The sequence below is a fragment of the Lissotriton helveticus genome, chromosome 2_1, assembly GCF_964261635.1.
Source record: "Lissotriton helveticus chromosome 2_1, aLisHel1.1, whole genome shotgun sequence".
Taxonomy (NCBI): domain Eukaryota; kingdom Metazoa; phylum Chordata; class Amphibia; order Caudata; family Salamandridae; genus Lissotriton; species Lissotriton helveticus.
The window spans coordinates 110,549,695-110,571,174 of NC_136059.1; the positions used below are offsets into that span (position 1 = coordinate 110,549,695).

Here is a 21,480-nt window from a genome sequence, read left to right on the forward strand (position 1 = left end):
AATATTTTCATGGATAGAGACTTATGTATTATTCTTCATGTCATCAATAGTATGTGATTGATATATACAGATAAGAAAAGGACGAAGATAACTGGATATACATACAATGGATCTCCGTACTTGGAGCCATCCACAAAGCGCCATTTTCCTTCTGATCCTTCATCTGTAAGTCCAATCCACACTGCACCTCGACCCATTGTGTCTTTGATAAAGCTCTGGAAAACAAAGGTCTTTCAGTTCTACTGCACAATCCAAACTATGGTATATGAGAACCTAACACATATTTTGTATTCATATTCTTAAAATTGTGCACCATATTCGAAAAACCTTCTTCCTAGATTAGGTAAAGAGTACTTTTTGAAATTGGACAGTAAGTCAGAAGTAACTTGCTTAAACCCTGCATTTACAAATGCTATTTAATGGACACTGTTTGTATTCCAAACCATTCATTATGAAAAGTTCTTAATGTACTGTTCCAACCCTTGTGTGTTGGCTTCTTCAGGAGAGCATCTGGTTTTCTTCACATGTCGATTGATACAAAGAATGCATTCCATTGACAGTATTGTGAAATGGTATCTATAAAACAGTACGTCCAGCAGCACTGCTGCATGAAAATATATTTTACACTAAAATATCTCACCTGCTCTTCTGAGGTTGTAATGGAAGCAAGATGGGAGTCATGAAATACACAGAACTCTTCTGCGTCTGTCCAATTTTTTTTTCCCGTTGAAAAGTAATATATATTTCTACCATTTATCTTCCATCCAGTTTGAAGCCTAGAAACTGTATCCTCTGGAAGGGAAGAAGATTGTTATGACGTTATTAAAGAATAGCAGAGATTACCCACTTGCAAGTAAGGATACATTTGTACCACGATCTGACCTCCCTTTTCTAGCATTGCTAGTTTTGCACTACTGTAGGAATTTAGTGGGAGTTTTGACTACCAGGAAATGATGCTAGTTATAAAGGAAAATACATGAAAACATGAAGTTCTCTATATGTGTGTACAACACACAAAAATACAGTGGACTGTGGTGTCCAGTTTCTGCTTGTGACAAAAATGTGCCTGTAATTAATTGAAACCGGGTCCTGACGGTGTCCCTGTTGACTTACTAAAAGATAATGCAACATTTTGGGCTCCTCCTCTCACAAACGTTTTTAACAGCCTTGCCTTTTCCCCTCTCCCTGACACATGGAGTATCTCTATCATAGTGCCGATTTTTTAAAAAGGGGATCGCTCATTCCTGCCTGTTATCGTCCAATCTCTCTTTTCGACACCACTGTAAAAATCATGGGCACAATAATATATAACAGGATCATTGATTGGGTGCAAAATAAATCCGTGCTACACCAGTGTCAAGTTGAGTTCAGGCGTAAAATTGGAACTATCGAGCAGTGTCTTAACCTGAATTTGATCTTAGTCACATATACTGTGGCAAGTATTCCCCTGTCTATCTAGCGTTCATGGACTTATCGTCAGCTTTTGACTGTGTGTACTGGGTCAATCTGTGGTATCTACTTATTGCCCGGGACTTGGATCCAGTTTTGGTCCATTTCCTTGCCTACCTGCACAGTGATGTGAAGGTTCGAGTACGCAGTAACTCTTAAGAGGAAGTTTCAGGAGATAGAGACATACATCGTGGAGTGAGGCATTATCCTTTTATGAATGTTCTTTATACTTCTCTAGTGTCACCCCTTATGTTGCCATAATTAAAGAAAAACCACTAGCCACACATAATTAAAGATAAAGAAAAACCACTACCCACACTACCTCACGCGGATGCCGCAGTGCTCATGGCATGTACGAACATGGCACAAAGTTAAGGAAGCAGATCTAAGTTCAGCTCTAAGAGCAAAACCTCTGCTATAATCCAACAATGTGGACGTGGCTGATGCCCTCTTTCAAAAATGGATTATCCAAGCACTAGACACATGTATTCCTACCAAACTCACTTCCGCCAAAGGACCCGAGCCAACGCGTGGTTCAATGTAGAACTTACGCTGGCAATTTTTTTTTTTTTAACTCTGGAAAGATCCTGGAGGAAAACATATGATACACAAGCTAAATCACTATATAGAACTGCTATTAACTCATACCATAAGCTAATTCGTAAAACAAGAGCAGCTCACTACTCAGTTTGATCTCGACCAGCACGAATCGGAGCAAAACCATATTCTCGCTACTGAAGGACCTGACATCTCCATCAGCAGAATCTGGTAACACTATCACCTCTAACTCACACTGTGAGGACCTGGCTACTTTCTTCGTGAAGAAAGTTGAAGATTTATACAAGTCAAAGTCAAAGTCAAAAAGTTTTTATTTGATCTGGTACTCGACTGAGGACCACAAATCTTTAAAAACATTTTACAAAGTATCAATATACACATCAATATAATATTAAAAAAGATTTCAAAAATTTATAGAATTTATAACAAACCCATTCATCTGTCGGTTGTTTACATAATAATAGCAAACTATTAACTGTAGAAATGTTATATTTCTGATATATCGGCCCTACATATCTTTTCCGTGCTTCAACTACACTTACATGTGGGCAAACAATTAAGATGTGCACTATATCTTGAACTCCACCAAAACACAGATTACATATAGGGGAGTCTCCTGGTGACCATTTAGATGTAAAGGCAGAGACCGGTAAGATGCCTAAACGCAACATAATTATGGACCTTCTAGCTCCGTGTGTTAGGCAGAGCCCCAAATATGGCCGAGATTGCTTATATTCCAGTGATTGTGTAAAAATTTTATATGTAGACAGTTTACTACAATAGACTAGATCAAGATCGTAACTTAATCTCGGAGTAAAGCATTTCAAAAAAAGTTTTAACTGCGATTTTGTCCAAGATGACAAGATAACTTTAGTCAGGCAAGCTAATTTGAATGCCTCAGACATATTCTTGGAGAAGGTAAGATATTGAGATTCAGATTCAAATATCTCATTCTTTAACAAGAATCTCAGTGTTCCTTCTTTTGCATGCAAGATGTTATAGGCCCATCGGATAATATTTGCCACAGCTGTGGCATACGAGCTTGTTAAGGCAAATTCCAGTCTGAGTGCCTGTACAGATGTTGATGTAGCAACCTTTAATAGTCTTTTCAAAATCTTTCCCTCAGTTATATCCAAGAAAGACCATTGTTTCATTGGTAAGTGTTCAGTAGCATAAGACAGTACCGCGGGTATTTTTACTTTGTACACTTTGAGTAGTGAGGAGAAATGCCTGTTTCCTGTGGCCGTATACAATCGAGAAAGCGCCCCTGCATGTATCTCAGATTTTTTCTTTAGATTGTTGATTTGTTTGGAATTTTGTATGTTCTTTGAAAAAATCCTCCCAAGGTAGGTATATTCATTTACTTCCTCTACTCTTTTCCCATTAAGGTACCAGCTATATTTAGCACTTTTCTTCCGGCCTCAGAACGCTACCACTTTAGTCTTTGATAGATTGGGGATTAAAAAATGATCCTTCGAATAGACGTTCAAGGAGTTCAACAAATTTTGAAGGCCAAACGGTGTGAGGTCTAGCATAACTATATCATCTGCATATAACAATGCATGTATGCTCTGAAATGCAACCTTTGGGGGCAGACTAAAGCATTGTTGCAGATGAGAAGGTAAGTCACTTAGGTAAAGTGAAAATAGAATTGGTGCAAGAAGGCATCCTTGCTTAAGACCATTCAGGGTATTAATTGGTTTTGTAATACCCTTCTCACTTCCCATTTGTACCTGGGACCAGGTGTTTGTGTGTAGCATAATTATTAGTTGCAATAAATCTTCGGAAATCCCCAGTTTTCTCAATTTTTTCCATAAGGTTGGCCTATCAACGCGATCGAACGCAGTTGAATAGTCTATAAATGCAGCATACACTGGTTGAGATTTCCGCCCAGTGTATTTGTCAAGTATAGTCTGGAGAATTGAGATATTGTCTATTACTGAGTGATTAGGTCGGAAACCGGCTTGATACATCGGTATTATTCCTTGTGAAAAGCACCAGCCTTTTAATCGATCCAATACCTCCGCGGCAAAGATTTTGCCTGTAGCGTCCATTAATGCAATTTGGCGGTAATTACTAGCAATATTTCGGTTCCCTTTTTTATATATGGGAATTATAGTACTTCCCTGCCAAGATTTTGGTATTTTCCTAGTACAGAAGATGTAATTAAATAGTGATGTTAACATCTGACTCCATTGTTTAGGATTGGACTGCAGTACTTTGATCAGTATCAGATCAGGGCCTGACGCAGAAGTGCATTGGGCTTTTCTAATGTGTATCTCGATAGAAGATGCTGTGCATTTTTCAATTGGTGATGATTTAGTTTCTAGGAACAATTCAGCAGTATTACTATCATCATTAATTGGATTTGCTTTGTATAGGTCAATTAGATAGGCTTCCCAATCCTGCGGTGGTACTGGTATGGCATATAATGTCTTTTTGGTTCCGGTTATTTTGGCTATCAATGACCAATATTTTCTTTGATTATATTGTTTTGCCGCCTCGTGAATGTCCACCCAATTTTTGTCCTGAAGCTTTCTTTTTTTACTATTCTTTTCTCTTCTTTGTTGGTTTTTTAGTTTATTTATCTCTTGCTGTATTGCAGGTGAATAATTTAAAAATTGCCCACGAATAAGATTATTAAGTTTCCTCCTGTTTACATTTTCATTGGGGTTCTTGCAGATTTGATTTGTACGTGGTTTTTCCCTGTTAAGCAATAACATTTTAAGATTTACCATGATGCATTCGAAGTTTGTTATTTGACATTCCGAATGCATCATAGTTAAGATTTCATTTTGTAAAATCTTTCCATTTATATAATGTAAAGTCCCGGAATTCCAAAAGATTCGCCTTTGCTTATTATTAATTTCTATATTCCCATTTAGTTGCAAAATTGGGTTCGGCAGAGAGGGTTTTGATGACCAACCAGTATATAAGCAAAGAAGCGCGTGGTCACTGTCTTCTGTAAAATCAATTTTCAAATATTGAAATGTGTCCACTATCTCTATGTTACATATTAGATAATCAATAATTGATAGGCATCCATTTCCACGCCTTGTGAAGGATGCTGGTCTGTCACCCTCTATGTAGCCATTCAGAATTGCCCCGTTTATGCTCGGGAGTGAAGCTAATAGCATTTTCCCTCTTTTGTCGGAAATTTTACCCTTTGGAAAAATCGGAATTGGTAAGTCTATTAATTCATCTTCATATGTTTTTGCCCACTTGCCAATATCAGCATTGGAGATTTTCCCGTTCATGTCGCCCACGATCAAGTACGGGGTGTTCGGTCGTTCTTCGATTAGTTTAGTCATCAAATCAAAAATGTCTATAAAGATAGCATCTTGAGAGGTGCCTGGAGGAATGTACATGTTAAAAAACAAAAGTGCCTTTTTTTGATCCAAAATGTTTGTTTTTAGTGAGACCTTAATGCATTGAAAATTATCAGATTTGGAGTTGATCATTACTTGGGACCATTCGTGTTCCTCGCTTAAGAGGATTGCCAGACCACCCTTGGCATGACCTCTGCTTGTCGGTATAGCAGGAATATCATAGACGAAATAACCCTTTTGCTTGAATGGTTTTGTAGCCCATGTTTCCTGTATGGCTAGTATATCTGGGTTATTTTGTAGTGCTATGGTCATTTTATCGGTGGTTTTTCCTGCTAGGTTCCACGAGATGATCTTTAAACTGCTGTTAAACAGTACAATGCAATCGATGTTCTTGTTTATTACTGTTTAAGGCCTCAGATACCCAAGCCCAAGATTCTGTTGTTTTTCTAGCTTCTTTTTCTTCATAGTATTTGCTCCATACATTTCTTTGACCGTCGTTTACCTGTATTGTCAAAGTATCCTTCCTAGAGCTAATTTGCCCCAGATTTGCGTGATCAAAAATGTTTGTATCCCAGTTTTTTGTCAGGGTATTTCTGGTGGTATTTTCATGGCCGATCGTATTAGCTATATGATTCTGTGGTGGAGATATTTCTATGACATCATATCCATATTTGTGTAGTATTTCTTTTTCCCTTACGATAATACCAGGAACAACTGATGACCAGAAGGCTACTTTCGCAATTTTCCTATTTTCCTTTAATGGGAATGTAACTAGGTCTATTTCTTTACTAGTGATGGATTGTAAAGTATAGATTTGCTGCAGCAAACTGATTATCCTTCCTCGATTTAACGGTAAATCGTCAGTTGGAAAAAGTTCTTCAAACTGGAGATATTTCGTCATAGGTTGATAGCCACCAGGGGATAATAACATGTTTGTTACGCTTTCTTTATTTTGTGCAATACTGCTTTTTATTCTGGACGGTATATATTCGGGAGCTTTGAGATTCAATTGTTGGATGGGTAGTTTGTTTTTTATTCCGTTTGGTACCTCTTCCAAGGATTGTTTGATGGCTAATGTCTCAGAGATACCCTCCTCGTTAATGTGTTCTATGGGTGCATTTTTGAATCTTATCTTTCTCGATTTCTTTTTGGTAATTCTTCTTCTTAATTTCCTATTTCTAGATTTTCCTTTTGATCCTTTATCATATTTCATTTGAGTAGGCTTTTGTTCACCTGCTTCATCTGATACAGGTAGGAAAGTTATTTTTCCAGCTCCTTCGTCAGTGTTTTGTAACGTATTGATATTCTTTGTTACTGAAAAGATTGGATACTCTTTTATTTTTTTTGAAGAACACTCCTCTCTGAACAGTTTCTTTAGGGAATATATTCGGGCCTCTTTGGTGTCTTTCTTAGTTTTAGTGTTAAACTGGCATATTGATTCCTGGTCAGTGGTTTGAGTGCTATTATCACATTTATTTTGAGGATCAGAGATCGAAACTTTGGTCGGGAGAGAGGGTTTAGGAACCTCCCTTCTTTCCTCCTGAGTCTGTATGTTAAGTGCTGATACCATGTGATCTTTTTTCCTCTTTTCCTCTACCAGAAATTTCAAAATGCCAATTTGAACATCCAGGGTTTGATCCGAATTTTCTAAAATATTACCCAAAAATGAGAGGACAGATTCAAGAATTTCCTGTAGTGTGTATAAAGCCTTAGATATAGGAGTCGCCACATTGGTAGAGTTCATATTATTCGGGAGAAATGTATCCAGTGATGTATCCAAATTGGTTTTAAAATCAAAGTGTTGATCTAAGATTTCAGTTTGTAAATTTTCCGAATTTAATTTTATCTCAGAAATATTTTCCACTGGTTGAATACCCTTTGCACAGAGATTCTCAGAATCTGAAAGATGGATTATTTGATTTGTCGATATGACAATAGAGGAATCAAGAGTAGATGTTTGAGGCTCTTGTTTGGGTCGTAAAATCTGAGGTGTGGAACGAGACCCAAAATCGCATGCAGTTGAAGTAATCTGAGCGCCCGAGAAAGACAAATCAAAAACCTCTTTAGTTGGAGTTTCTTCCGAAGTTACTGGTGGTTCATGGGCCGAAAGACTTGATTGTCTTTTAGGAGACAAAGCTAAGAAATATTTGCTAATGGCAGGGGTTCCAATCAACTGACCTGGTTTTACTGCTTTAGCAGAGCATTTTCTAACAGCTTCTTCGGTACCCATTCTCTTCATGAAAATAGTACGAGATCTTAATTTTTTATATGCCATAAGATTATATTCCAGCCAGATATCGTTATTTAGGTTAAGTAAAGAGTTGAAGGGTATAGGCAGTCTGGAAACAGGAACTGATGGGAGCCTTACCACATACTAGCTAGATTCACCTGGCAGTGAGAACTCTGTTACAGACACGTTTAAAAGCCAAGTGGAAAATACAAGATTAGTAAATACCGAATAAAAGAGAGGTGGCCCGTCCCGTCCTTGTGCGACCTTGGACGGCCTTAGACGGCACGCCCTTTGCCCGGGCTTCGCCCCGTGCTCCGACCCGTGCGCGTCCCGCGATGCGCGTGGTAGGTGGGAGTAATGTAGTCTCACGGGTAATGAGGGCGTGGTACTGGGAGGGGGCGTTGCACTCGCGGGAAGAGGACCAGCTGTAGGTGGTGACTGCTGGTCCTCGCAGTCCCGGGGCCGGCGCCTCTCCCTCCTCTGCGGCCACACAAGCAACAAGGTCCTTGATAAAATAGAATTTTAAAACTGCAGCAGCACAGGATACAAGCTACTCCAGTAGCGAGGGCAAGACAACGAGCACTTCTCCTGAATCACGAGCGGCACCCGCGAAGTGGGGGCCTGCGAGTAGTTATACAAATTCAGCAGGGCGTGGCACTGGGAGGGGGCGCTGCACTCGCGGGAAGAGGACCAGCTGTAGGTGGTGAATGCTGGTCCTCGCAGTCCCGGGGCCGGCGCCTCTCCCTCCTCTGCGGCCACACAAGCAACAAGGTCCTTGATAAAATAGAATTTTAAAACTGCAGCAGCACAGGATACAAGCTACTCCAGTAGCGAGGGCAAGACAACGAGCACTTCTCCTGAATCACTAGCGGCACCCGCGAAGCGGGGGCCGCGAGTAGTTATACAAATTCAGCAGGGCGTGGCACTGGGAGGGGGCGCTGCACTCGCGGGAAGAGGACCAGCTGTAGGTGGTGAATGCTGGTCCTCGCAGTCCCGGGGCCGGCGCCTCTCCCTCCTCTGCGGCCACACAAGCAACAAGGTCCTTGATAAAATAGAATTTTAAAACTGCAGCAGCACAGGATACAAGCTACTCCAGTAGCGAGGGCAAGACAACGAGCACTTCTCCTGAATCACGAGCGGCGAAGATTGAAGATTTGAAGATTGAAGATTGAAGATTTATACTTAAAACTGGGATATAACATTGCTCCCAATGCTTGGAGTAAGAACGTGAATCCCGATTCTGAATCTCCCCGGCTCTCATCCTTCCTCCCTATGACCCTCAATGAGTTAGAGAAACTAGTTAATAAAATCAAATCTGGCTCTCCGGCCGACCCCCTTAAGTCTGAAGTTTTTAGAAAAATCCAATCAGATCTTATGCCTGCATGTTTAGAATTACTTAATCACTCCCTCTCCACTGCGACAGTGCCTTAAACATGGAAGCACGCTAAAGTAGTACCCCTGCTTAAAAACCCACACTTGATGGTTCCAAAGCAGAAAACTACTGCCCAATTTCATTGCTAAAGTTTATGTTTAAAATTTTGGAAGCCTATATGAACACTGCATTTACGCAATCTTTAGACACTAATAACATTCTTGACAACTCACAGAATGGCTTCCGTCCTCGGTACAGTACCGAGTCGGCCCTGTTAACGGTGGCTGAACACCTCAAATCCGCGCTGGATGCCAGCATCACATCTGTCCTGGTGCTGCTCTAAGCGCGGCATTTGACACAGTGTCACATGAAATACTACTCCAACGTTCGGAGGAAATTGGAATAGGAAACATGTCACTTGCCTGGTTCGCTTCTTTCCTATCGGATCGAACGTTCCAAGTGACTGCCCCCCTTTTTGCCTCCCAGATCCACACTCTACGATGTGGGGTCCCTCAGGGCTCCGCACTGAGCCCCACGCTCTTCAATATTTACGTGAGCCCTCTGGCCAGAATGTCCAAAGCAAGAGGAATGTCCCTGGTGTCATACGTCAATGACACCCAACTGGTGTTCACCCTTTCTAACAACCCCACCCAAGACAAACTAAAATTCAAAGAGGATATCTCCGCCATAGCGGAATGGATGACTAACAATTGTTTGCAATCGAACTCTTCCAAGTCAGAAATCCTCTTGGTGGGTAATGAATGGTGACCTCCGGCACTTGGTAACCCCCGGACCCTAAAACCATGGTAAAAAACTTGGGCATTCTATTAGATAAAGACTCGAACTTCGAAACGCATGCAAAAACAGTGGCTGGAAATGTTTTGGGATACTCCATGGTCAGAGACCGATTCTGGGTCTCTTTGATGCTAAAACACGTCAGCTGATTGTTCAGGCTTCTATTCTGGCCCGTCTGGACTATTGCAATGCTCTCCTCCTCGGGTCTAACAAATCTGTGATGAAGACATTGCAACGAATCCAGAACGCGGCAGCACGTGCTATCTTTGCTATAACAAAGTTCAGCCATGCCTCCAACCTCCTCCATCGTCTTCATTGGCTGCTGATTGAGCAGCGGATCAGCTTTAAGACACTCAGTATCATGCACAAGATACTGATAGGTATAGCCCCAGATATTCTTAATGGGCTGTGCACCCTGTATTCGCCAGCCTGAACACTGCGCTCTTCAAACAAGTGTCTTGCACACACTCGGCGTATACGTAAGGCCAGATCTGGCGGCCGGTCTTTCAGATGCCTGGCACCTACATTATAGAACTCCCTCCCTTTTTTCATTCGCGCTGAACCCGACCATAACACCTTCAGACGGCACGTTAAAATTTGGCTCTTTTCTCAGACTTAGTTCCCTCCTATGTTCTCCGCTCTGATCTGCTCTTAACGCTGGGATGCCTTTTTGCAGAGGCAGCCATGCGCTCTATAAATACTCTTATCTAATCTAATCTAATCTTATCTACTCCAAGCGCACTGCTTCTCCTAGTTCATGCCTCTGTTGATCTCATGGCATCTCTTGTTCTACAGGCAAGTTTGTCCAAGTCCCATATTATGTCTGTTTGACCCAAGTGCAGACTGCTCCCGGACATGGTAATCGGTACTCAACGCCTGAGTAGTATTAATACCATTCCCTATCTTGGTGTTATTTTTTTTGCCCATGGGTCATGGTCCACAAATACTGCGTACCGCTCCACCAGATTTTCCATGGCTAATGGGCCATTGGGTAGTATTCCACAACCAATGGGGCGGCTACCACGTCCACCAGGTATACAAATCTCAATGCATACCGATTGCTTTGTATGGGCTGAAATGTGGGAATGTCGAATTGCTGAGCCATCCAGAGCACAGAAAATAGATTTTGCAGAAAGCTTTTATCTGTACTTATATCAGCATCGCATTTTATTTGTCATAAAGAGCTTGGGTTTCGTTACATCACTGACCTGATCAGGATATGGACAGTGTTTGTGTGGCTCTCAATTTGGAGAAACAATGAGCCTGCCCTAACCAGGGATATTATAAATGATTGTTTGTCCCTAGATAGAGGGTTATCAATTCCCCAGCTAGCGTATGTGAAGAATGAGGGTCAGAAAATTGGGGATTCTTTCTGTTTTTGTGAATCTGTTGTTATGTGCCATGGTCAATTTTTAAAACTGTGTCCAATGCATTTTTTTTTAAAACTTTTTATTGCTTTTTTACTCAAAAGACATTACAACCAATCAGATAGTTAACAAGTAAGTGGCCCGCACATAACTGGACCAGCATTACCATTATGTTAGATATATGTTTCTTCTTACAAACAACATAGGAAATAAAAAACATATTATTAAACGGAACATATTACACTTACTGATATGATACAAAGAAGGCAGTTGCAGTACAACAATTTCACAAGGGACAATCATCGCGTTATCATAGGCACAAAGTCTCAAGCATTGCCCTCATTTGGGTATCTAAGATTGGATATGTTTCCAGGTGGAAGGCAGACAAAACATCGATTTTTTTAATATCGACCTACCATAATATCGATGTTTTAATATCGAAGGGACATAATATAGAAGGTAAGTAATATCGATTTTTTTAATATCGAAGGGACAGAATTTCTGAGGTAAGTAATATCGATTTTCATAATATCGATGTTAGTAATATCGATGTTACTAATATAGATTTTTATATGATTTTTATGTATATTATTATGCATTTAATGTGTATTCTTTTTTTTTTAATGTAATTTAAGTAAATTTTGTATTTTAGTGCCGTAGCGGGTTGTGGGTTATTATCTCAAGGCTGAATCCATGTGGCAAAGAATGCTTATTAACATCTCCTGTACTGGGAAATGATGCTTTTAGTGAATGAACAGTGCCTATGTTTTTGAGAACCAAACTGGGTGTTAATTTTCCTATGCCGAAGAAGAGCATATCTGTTTGGGGATAACATGTTAGACTTGTTCAGTGGCATAACAAAACTTGAGGGGGAGCCCCCTGCAAAGTACATGCAGGCCCCCCTCGCTCCAGACCCAGTCCGGAGCACTCGGGCCAGGTGATCCCCCTCTCTCCCGGAGTTGCTCCACTCCCCCCCCCCCTCCCCCCAAACCCCCTCGCGGGGGGCAGAATTGCACGTTGAACGTATCCAATAGCTTGCTTCATGCTCACAGGCCTCCAAAAGTCGAGCAAAGGAGTGTCGCTGACTTTGGCTCATCATTGAGACCAGGTGAAAGGTGTTTAGATCTGTGGTTTGTGGTATATATGAATGGGAAGAATGGTGATCTGTGTATAAAACCCTTTAGCATATACAGCATTGTCCAACCTCCAACCACAGCAGTACTCATTATTAATACTCACTCAGCTCCTTTTGGATTTGTGCGAGAGTTTCAGTTGCATTTTCATCTTGGTTTTGTAATATCGGACAGGCAGTCGGATTTCTCAGTATCTGCAAACCTTAATACATAATGTGCAATGATTCGATTATTCATTATTATTATTATTATTATTAATTGTACTATGACATAAAAATTGCACCCTCAGCCCCATTCTAGATAAACACACCTGTGCAGAGGCAATGTCACCAAGAATAAAAAAATGATTACCAGGGAAAACAAAGAGGACCCTTTATGAAAGGCCATCTAATATATCTCTGGGATAGGTCCATTGTCAGTGATTTGACGTTGGTGATACCATCATTGTTGTCTAAACACTGGAAAGTCGCCAGTGAACACCCTTCAGTTGATAACAAGGGTCTCAGAATGATTGCGCCATTGTACAAATACACTTGCACTGAACCTCTGGTTTAGTGCACTATTTGCATGTTGTGCTCTTTTAATATCCATAGTCTGTATAGCCCTTGGATATCTACTATGACACCCAGCCTTTTAAAACAATTTAGCCGTTACTGTGATAAAGTTGCAAAGGTGCAAATAGTCAACACGTAAAACAGAGAAGATGACGTCAGTGTATCTACCATCCCCTTTACTCATCTTCTGATTGATTTATTTAATAGCATTGTCCTATGGTGTTACTTAAAAGGCGTGTTTCTAAGGAACAAGGCCTGTGGTTCCAATAGGCCCACGGTATGTCGGCCCTAGCCTTATGCAGGCCCACTGGAGTTATGCAGCACTTTTGCAGCAGGGTTGGGTAAATTGTGCAGAAAGAAAAGGCTATTCGTGCAGCGTAATGCAGCGTAATGCAGCACATTTTGTAATAGTATTACCTCATTATTTTGTACTTTTTACACTTGTTATAATGATCTTTATTGTATATGGTTAGTTAAAACCTTTACAATGTACAATCCTAATACAATCAACGCATTTTATGAATGTAGATAATACTAAAACAGTATAAAAGGTCCGGGTAAAAAATAAATAAATGAGTGAATACAAAATTAATTGACAGGTGCCTTCTAGTGCTGGAAGAACGCTGATTACATCTAACTGCTTTAAGAAAAAGCGGGGGCTCAAGTGTAGCAACTAATTGTTGGTAATAAGGGATGGCATCTTTATTACTACCATGTTGTGTAGAGGCAGTAGGCTGGATGCGTCTGGCTCGTTCACAGTGGCACACTTCTGAACAATGAGTAAGCACACAGGTAACAGCTATCAGCGGCACTTCCCTGTGGGAGAGACCTATGGCGTGTTAGTGCAAGATGAGAAGGGTTGGTCGGATGACAGCACACTGCCCGAGTACATCAAAAATGGTATTGCAGTCCAACCTGGTGAGCCACTCGAGATGGACACATTCAGTCAGTCGGATGTTTAAGGCAGTATTTTCTGGATTGAGTGGGGCTATAATGCCCTGCCAACACGATCAAACTCCAGCCTTTTCCACTCACCCCTAAGAATCGTTTGACGCCCATTCAGAAAGGCTGGACAGAGGCACAGAACATGTTCAAGGGATTCCTCACACTGGCCACAGACCCTGCATTTACGGGCACATGCATCAACGTTTGAAATTGCGATTCCTTATTTGCGATTTTTAAGGAATCGCAAATAGTCCCAGTCCTGAGGCGGAAGCCGGGATCTGGCGGTACGCTATACTTGCTTTTAAAAATTGTGTGTTTAATATGAATTGTGTTTTGTTTTAAATAAAATCAAAGCCTACCTGACCTTTGGGAGGAAATTATACTGCCCACATACCACTCAGCCGACTGATAGCTGCAGCGGTAATTGTTTGTTTAGCGGCCGCCATCGCCGGCGTGCTCGCTAACCACGCCCCCTTGAGACCACGCCCCCCCCTCACCTCTTATCATGTGCTTAGGCAGGAAGCGCAGCGGACGAGCGCAGCGGGAGCGCCTAAGGCAAGCCCGTCTGCGCCCGTCCGTGCTCCGGCAGCGCACAGCGCCAGGACCCCTGCTGATCCCACACTGCATGGGACTATTCCCCCTATCACATTCAACTCTGAAGAACTGAGAGCTCTTAATCCCAACCTGTTATGTAGTGGCGCCCACTGGAATGTCTTAGACTCCTTCTCACGAACCTGCCCTAATTGCCTCTTTAAATTTAATCCCCTTAATCCCTCCTTCAGCCAGCCTAACACAGCGGACGACCCTCCTATTCAGGCTGCTCTCATCAATGCACGTTCCCTATCAAAACACTCAGAGGAAGTATATGAATTCATCATTGATAAGAACCTTGACATCCTATTCATTACGGAGACGTGGCTGAATGAGAGCTGCGCTCCAGTAGTTGAGCTGGCCATCCCCAGAGGGTTTAAGATCACCAGACAGGACCGTAATAAAGGCAGGGGAGGAGGCCTAGCCGTGATCTACAAGGAGAAATGGACTCTGAGGTTAGAATGTACAGGAAGGATCGAGGATGGAGAAGCTATGGAATTCTCCCTAGCACTATCACCCCAATTTACTCTGGGGGGACTATTGATCTATCGCCCACCGGGTCCTCTAGGCAATTTTATCAAATCCCTGGAGGAGATCGCCATCCAACGTGCACTCAGATTCCCACACTTCCTAATGCTGGGAGATTTTAACCTACATATGGACACAAGCTCTGCCCTCGGAGTAAAAGAGCTGAAAGAAATCTGTAGTATGGCTCAGATGGCTCAACAGGTGTATTCTGCCACTCATGAAGGGGGGCATTGCTTAGATTTGATATACTCTAACTTTAACATCTCTGCTGATCCACCCTACCCCATTTCATGGTCAGACCACTTTCCTGCTCACTTCTCCTGGTTCATTAATAACACCCGTGTGTTATCCACACCCAAGACTGGGGAACGCCCTAGAAGAATTAATATTCCGGATCTAGTGGAGGCCCTATCCCATTCCACCCCAATGAAAGCACATAACTTGGATGAAGCAGCAGACAACTTCTCATCCTGGATAGACTCCTCCATTAGGTCATTACCTAAAAGCAAAGGAAAAAACAACCATAGGATCACCCCCACTTCCCCCTGGTATACTGAACAATTAAAAATCTTAAAAACAGGATGTAAGGCGCTAGAGCGAGTATGGAGAAGGAACTATTGTCCTACTGCTAAAACGGAACTCCGTGCAGCCCAAAAAAATTACTACGCAGCGATTAAAACCGCTAAGGGAGAATTTTACGCATCTAGAATTCAAAAAGCGAAAAACAACAGCCGAGAAATTTTCTCCATAGTTAAAAGCTTTACTGCCCCGGTAGCAGAGAAGACTGCAGTACTGCCCTCCACAGACTGGTGCGAGCAACTATCCACTTTTTTCATCGAGAAAATTCAAAAAATTCAAGACAGCCTGAATATCCCTGACCAGCCACTTGCCCCGCAATTTGATCTAGCCTTAAGTTTCCAACCACTTCCTCCCTCACTTTCCCAAGTACCTAAGGTCAAAGCAGATATGACCAAATTCACTCAGGTCGAAAATATAGATGTTATGACCATATTAAAAACTCTGAAATCAGGGTCACCTATTGATCCCTGCCCTGCGAGGGTCCTGAATGGAGTGGCCGAAGTTATTACCCCTATGGTCACTGCCCTGGTCAATGAGTCCCTTACCTCAGGAATTTTGCCCTCCAAGTGGAAGCAAGCCAAACTTCTCCCCCCCTCCGCAGATCCATCAATCACCTCCAACTACAGGCCTATATCACTCCTGCCAGCCCTTGCTAAAGTTTGCGAGAAGGCTGCATTCCGGCAACTCGAGAGATTCGTGGAATCCTCTGAAGCTCTTCATCCGGCCCAATCAGGCTTCCGCTCCACTTTCAGTACTGAAACTGCATTGGTGGAGATGGCAGAGGCCATCAGGGAATGCCTTGACGGAGGCGGCAGAGTGGCCCTTATTCTTTTGGACCTCTCTGCCGCGTTCGACACGGTGCCCCACCTCCAGCTTCTATCTAGGCTGGAGGACATTGGCATCTCGGGCACAGCATTAGAATGGATCAGGTCTTTTCTATCTGACCGGACCCAGCAGATTTGGTTACCCCCCTACCACTCCTCTAATCAAAGGGTAGAGACTGGAGTTCCTCAAGGGTCGACCTTAAGTCCCCTTTTATTTAACATTTATCTAACTCCTCTGATCCGGCTAGCAGAGAACTGGGGTGCTAAGATTATGGCCTACGCCGACGACACCCAGCTTCTCTTCACCTGGAAAAAGGAGAACCTGTGCACCTCTGGAGTATGCCAATGTCTATCCTCTGTATTTGCCTGGCTAGCTAGATCCTGCCTCAAATGCAACGAGGAAAAAACAGAAATTCTGCTCTATGGCCAATTTCCCCCTGACTTTAAGGAGTCTATTTGGCCCAGTGAATCAACATGCCCATTAGGAGAGAGTGGGATAGCCAAGAACCTGGGCATTTGGTTCGGAGCTGACTTATGTTTTCGCGACCAGATTTCACGACTGGAGGGGACGTGTTTCGGAACCCTGACCACTCTTCGTAAATTCTTTCCCCTTCTTCCACAAACGGCCAAAGAAACGGTAGCCAGAGCTCTGGTGCTCTCCCGTCTGGACTACTCAAATGCTCTTTATTTAGGGGTGCCTGACTATCTGATCAGAAAGCTACAGGTAGTCCAGAATGCTACGGTGAGACTCATTTTTAACATCCCTAGGAGACTCAGCGTTCGCAAACAGTTGAGGGAGCTTCACTGGCTTCCTGTGGCCCAAAGAGTGCACTTTAAAACTTTGGTCCTCGTCTACAAAGCCCTCAATGGACCGTGCCCTCCCTATCTAGCCAAAAGATTCACTCTCTACCTCCCGACCCGTCAGTTGCGATCTACCTCCAGAAAGCAGGTGGTCGTCCCCAGATTTAAAAGAGTTCGCCTGGGTGGACAATCTCTGACGGTAAAGGGAGCTCAAATGTGGAACGCCCTACCAGACGCCCTCAGACACGCTCCCAATCTGACCAATTTTAAGAAACTGCTTAAAACTCACCTCTTTCAAATTCATGAATAGCTGACCCCTTTTTCACTCAGATCTAGTTTCATCCCCGCGCCAGGACAGTCTTGACTATCGGAGCGCGTTATAAATCCACATATAACATAACATAACAAATAAAGAATCGCAATTTCCAATGCATCATTTTTTCGCAATTTTTTTGCGATTCGGTAAAAATCGCAATTTTTACCGAATCGCAAGATTTTTGCGAATTCTTATTTGCAAATTCGCATTTTGCGAATTCGCAAATTGCGAAAACGCACACATGATGAATTTCATTGTGTTAACAGCCAGTAAGCCAGGAGAGTAATTACACACAGCTGCTCCCTGGTTTGAGGTAAAGGTTTGGCAGTTGGTTTTTGGAGCTTTGCCTGGAGGAAGTGCTGCAGTCTGTGTGTCTGAATCCTTTGGAGAAACGGCTAATGAAAATGCATTTGAAGAGGGGCAAGCCAGGAAAAGAAAAATTAAATTCAGTGATCAGGAGCTGGAAATTCTTATTGAGGAGGTCACTGAGAGGCAGGAACAGCTTTTTGGAAAACAATCTCTGAAAGTTCCTGAAGCAGTGAAAAGGAATCTCTGGCTTGCTATCCAAGCAAAGGTGAATGCTGTGGGTGTTGCACATCGTGACATAAATAACTTACAAAAACGCTGGTATGACCTGCGCAGTCGTGCTAAAGAGAGGATTGCAACTAGGATTAAAACAGCAAAAAAAACTGGTGGAGGCACCCCAAGGGATAGGCCCAATACCCCCCTGGAAGACATGGTGGAAGGCTCACTTTTAACTGAGGCTGTTGTTGGAGTGATTGACATTGATACTTTAGAGCTTCCTACCCCTTCTGAAGGTAAGTTTACTTGTCTTTTTGATTTAAAATGTGCAATGAGATTGCATGAGGGCTGCCATTGTTGTTGTACCTGCTGAAATCTCATTTCAGTATTGTAGAAGTTCATTTTCGTTTTTCAAATCTGGATATTTACAGTTTTAACTCAGAAAGCATTGCATCATTGGAGATGTAGTTTTGTTTAAAAAAAAAACTTTAAATAACAAAGCAAGTGACATTAAATGAATGATAGACATTAATGAGACCAAAGTAGACAGGCAACATGTTAATTTTTATTAAACAAAACCTTTTGTTAAAAAAATTTACAACAGTGCAAACTTTAAAGTAACATACTGTTTGCATTTTCTTAATCATAGAAACACTTCAAGAAATTATAGAACATGATTTGAGGGATTACAACAATCAAGAAGGACAAGACACAGAAGAGGCAAATGTTGCAACAACATCAACATCCCTTTTTCCAAGAAGGGAAAGACACAGAGTGCGCCAACTGCAGCACTCTGATACAGAAGAAGATCAAAATGTAAATGTCTCTGAAATGCGGACTGTTCGAACTCCAGCAACCACTAACACAAGGCAGAGTAGGCGAAGGAGACTTCAGCAGTTTTATAGGGGCCGGTCACAAATATCAGACATTGGCAGAGCTGTAGAGGGTAGCAGCACCGGCAGTATAGTGGAAGATAAAATCCTCAAAGTTCAGCGCCTACAAGGGAAAGACATTAGAATTATGAAGGGTAAACTTGGACATATCAGTAAAGAGATTGGTGCCATGCACAACAGTATGAAAAGAATGACAAATGTCATTGAGAAAGGGAATGAAACAACCTCAGAAAAGCTAGACCGCATTGCAACGTCTTTGGAGGCACTGTGCACAGTGATTCAGGCCCAGCAAGTGAGAAGTGGTAAAAGGCACCTTTGTGCAAAGACCTGCATGCAGGGTCATACCAGGGGAATGTTTCGCCTTTCAAACTCAACTGCTCAACTCTGCAAGCAGACTGTTTCCATGCAATTGGATATGAAGCAAATTTGTGTAGAGATTGCCAGGGGAATGGGGACACTCCATGATGCTGTTGAAAAAATACATAGTGATGCTGCACCTGATAACCAGCCACAAATGGGGGGTAGTGAAGTTGGCAGTAGCGTCAGTGGCATACTTGACCATGGCTTACCTGGGGCACGCCGTAGCAACAGGAAACAAAATAATTCCTGTAACATGGGCATGGGCAATTTGATTAATACTGGGAAGGCATTTGGTGTGCGTGGACGTAAGAAATAATATGTTTTCTCTGATGTTACATGTTTTTTAAAAATGTGCCTAAATCATTTAAATATAAATACATTCATTGCTAAAATGATGGCAAAATTATTTACAACTTCATGAAATTGCATTTAAGTTTCTTGAAGAAAAAGCATATAATTTTACTTTTTGAAATAAAAAATTTACAGTAATTCACCAGATTGTCTTGTGTGATTCTTACCTTTTTAAGAAATAATGTTGTGTTATCTCTGCCCTTCTCCTTCCCTCTGTTGCTTCTGGTCCATGTAATCTTGGTGGGGGTTGTTGAGGCTGATTGTCATTTTGAGGTAGTACATCTTCCACATCCAGTTCTATGCCTCTCTCAGTTGCTAAGTTGTGCAACACTGCACATGCTGCTACTATTTTGCAGCAACTTTCTGGACGATATTGTAATGCTCCTCCTGTCTTATGTAGTATGCAGAAACGAGATTTCATCACACCAAAGGTTCTCTCTATCACATTGCGGGTTGTTATGTGAGCATGGTTATACTGATGCTCTTTCCTGTTTGCTGGATTGATTTATGGTGTTAATGTAAAAGACCTAACCGTATAGGCACTATCACCTAGGAAAAATGATAATGACAGATAAAATGCATGAATGACATGTGTCTAGATTAAAGATGGATCTGTTAAAAATTAAAAAAAAATACAATTTACCAAGCAAATATCCTTCTCCAAATTCGCCAGCAAGCAGTCGTGCGTGGATGGCACTGTGTCTAAGAATGTAGGAGTCATGGGCACTTCCAGGGTAACTTGCCACTAGGTCTGTGATGATAGTTTTAGAATTGCAAACTGCTTGAATGTTAAGAGAATGGAAGCATTTCCTGTTGCGAAAAATGTACTCATTTTCAGAGGGTGGGCAAATGGGAACATGTGTGCCATCTACACAGCCAATGACATGTGGGAAATGAGCCATGTTATAGAAATCTAACTTGGTTTTCAACAAATCCTGCTGTGTACTAAGAAACTTTATGTGATACCTTATTCTTTGCAACATGGCGTTAAGAAAGGCATTAAAAAATCTGGAAAGTGAATTCTGGGAGACACCACCAGCAATGGCTATTACACCCTGAAATGACCCAGAAGCAAGGAGGTGCAGTGAACACAATACCTGAACATGGGTTGGTATAGCTTGTGTCCTGTGTGTTTGCCTCTTCAAAATTGGGTCCAATTATTCAATTAAATCTAATATTAAGTGAGCATTGAGCCTATATCTATCATAGATTTCTGCTTCTGTTTGCCCTAGTAAGGTAATGCGCACTCTGAATATTCTTTCTTGTATCAACCTTCTCCTCCATCCTGCAGCTGCTCTCAACCTCTGCCTACGTGCCAAAAAGAAAAGTGCTGCCTTTCTGAAAAAGAGTTGGATGCTTTCTGAGGTCCCTTATATGCAGTCCTGATGATTGTCACCTGTTGTGAACAAAGTTAGAAAAAATAGCACCAGGTTTGAGTTCTTCTAATTTTATGAATTCTAATTTGCGATTTCTTAAAAAAATCGCAATTTGCGAATTTTCATGCATAGTACTTTTTGGCAAAAAAATGCGATTCGCAAAAATAGCGATTTATTTTAGAAATTGCAAAGGCTTTTGCGATTCCTAAAATTGCGAAAATGCACTTCAAAGTTGATGCATCCAAAAACAAGAAATTGCATTCGCAAACGGCCGAATTTTGCGATTCGCACCGTTTGCGAATGCAATTTACTTTGATGCATGTGGGCATAAGTTTCTTCTGTTGTGCGGCGCCAGCGGGCTAGATGCTTCATAAAACGCCACTTGCCCAGCCTGAGGGCCATGAAACTTTGATACAAGTGCTAAAAGTGATTGGAATATGTGCAGGCAAGATATGAGTAGGGAGAAGCCGGCTGATAAGAGTTGATAATTACCTATTCATGCTTGCGTTTAGCTAGGACTGCTCTGTCTGTGTGGTAGGGCCATAGGCGGATTCGTTTTTTAATACTTTATTTAAATGCCGATTGACTCGCGTTTAAATCTTATAGT

The 21,480-nt window shown here is 41.9% G+C and overlaps 1 protein-coding gene across 6 annotated transcripts in view; it reads right to left on the bottom strand.

Moving 5' to 3' along the window:
• Positions 1-21,480, bottom strand: part of LOC144817774 (CD209 antigen-like protein C) — a 794,201-nt gene that overhangs the window by 150,275 nt on the left and 622,446 nt on the right. For all 6 annotated transcript variants that reach the window (XM_078674574.1, XM_078674576.1, XM_078674579.1 and 3 more), the window contains 3 exons: positions 12,340-12,435; positions 641-792; positions 106-215 (listed from right to left, as the gene is read on the bottom strand). In XM_078674574.1, coding sequence (XP_078530700.1) covers positions 106-215; positions 641-792; positions 12,340-12,435 — 358 coding nt within the window. The remainder of the gene's footprint in view (positions 1-105; positions 216-640; positions 793-12,339; positions 12,436-21,480) is intronic.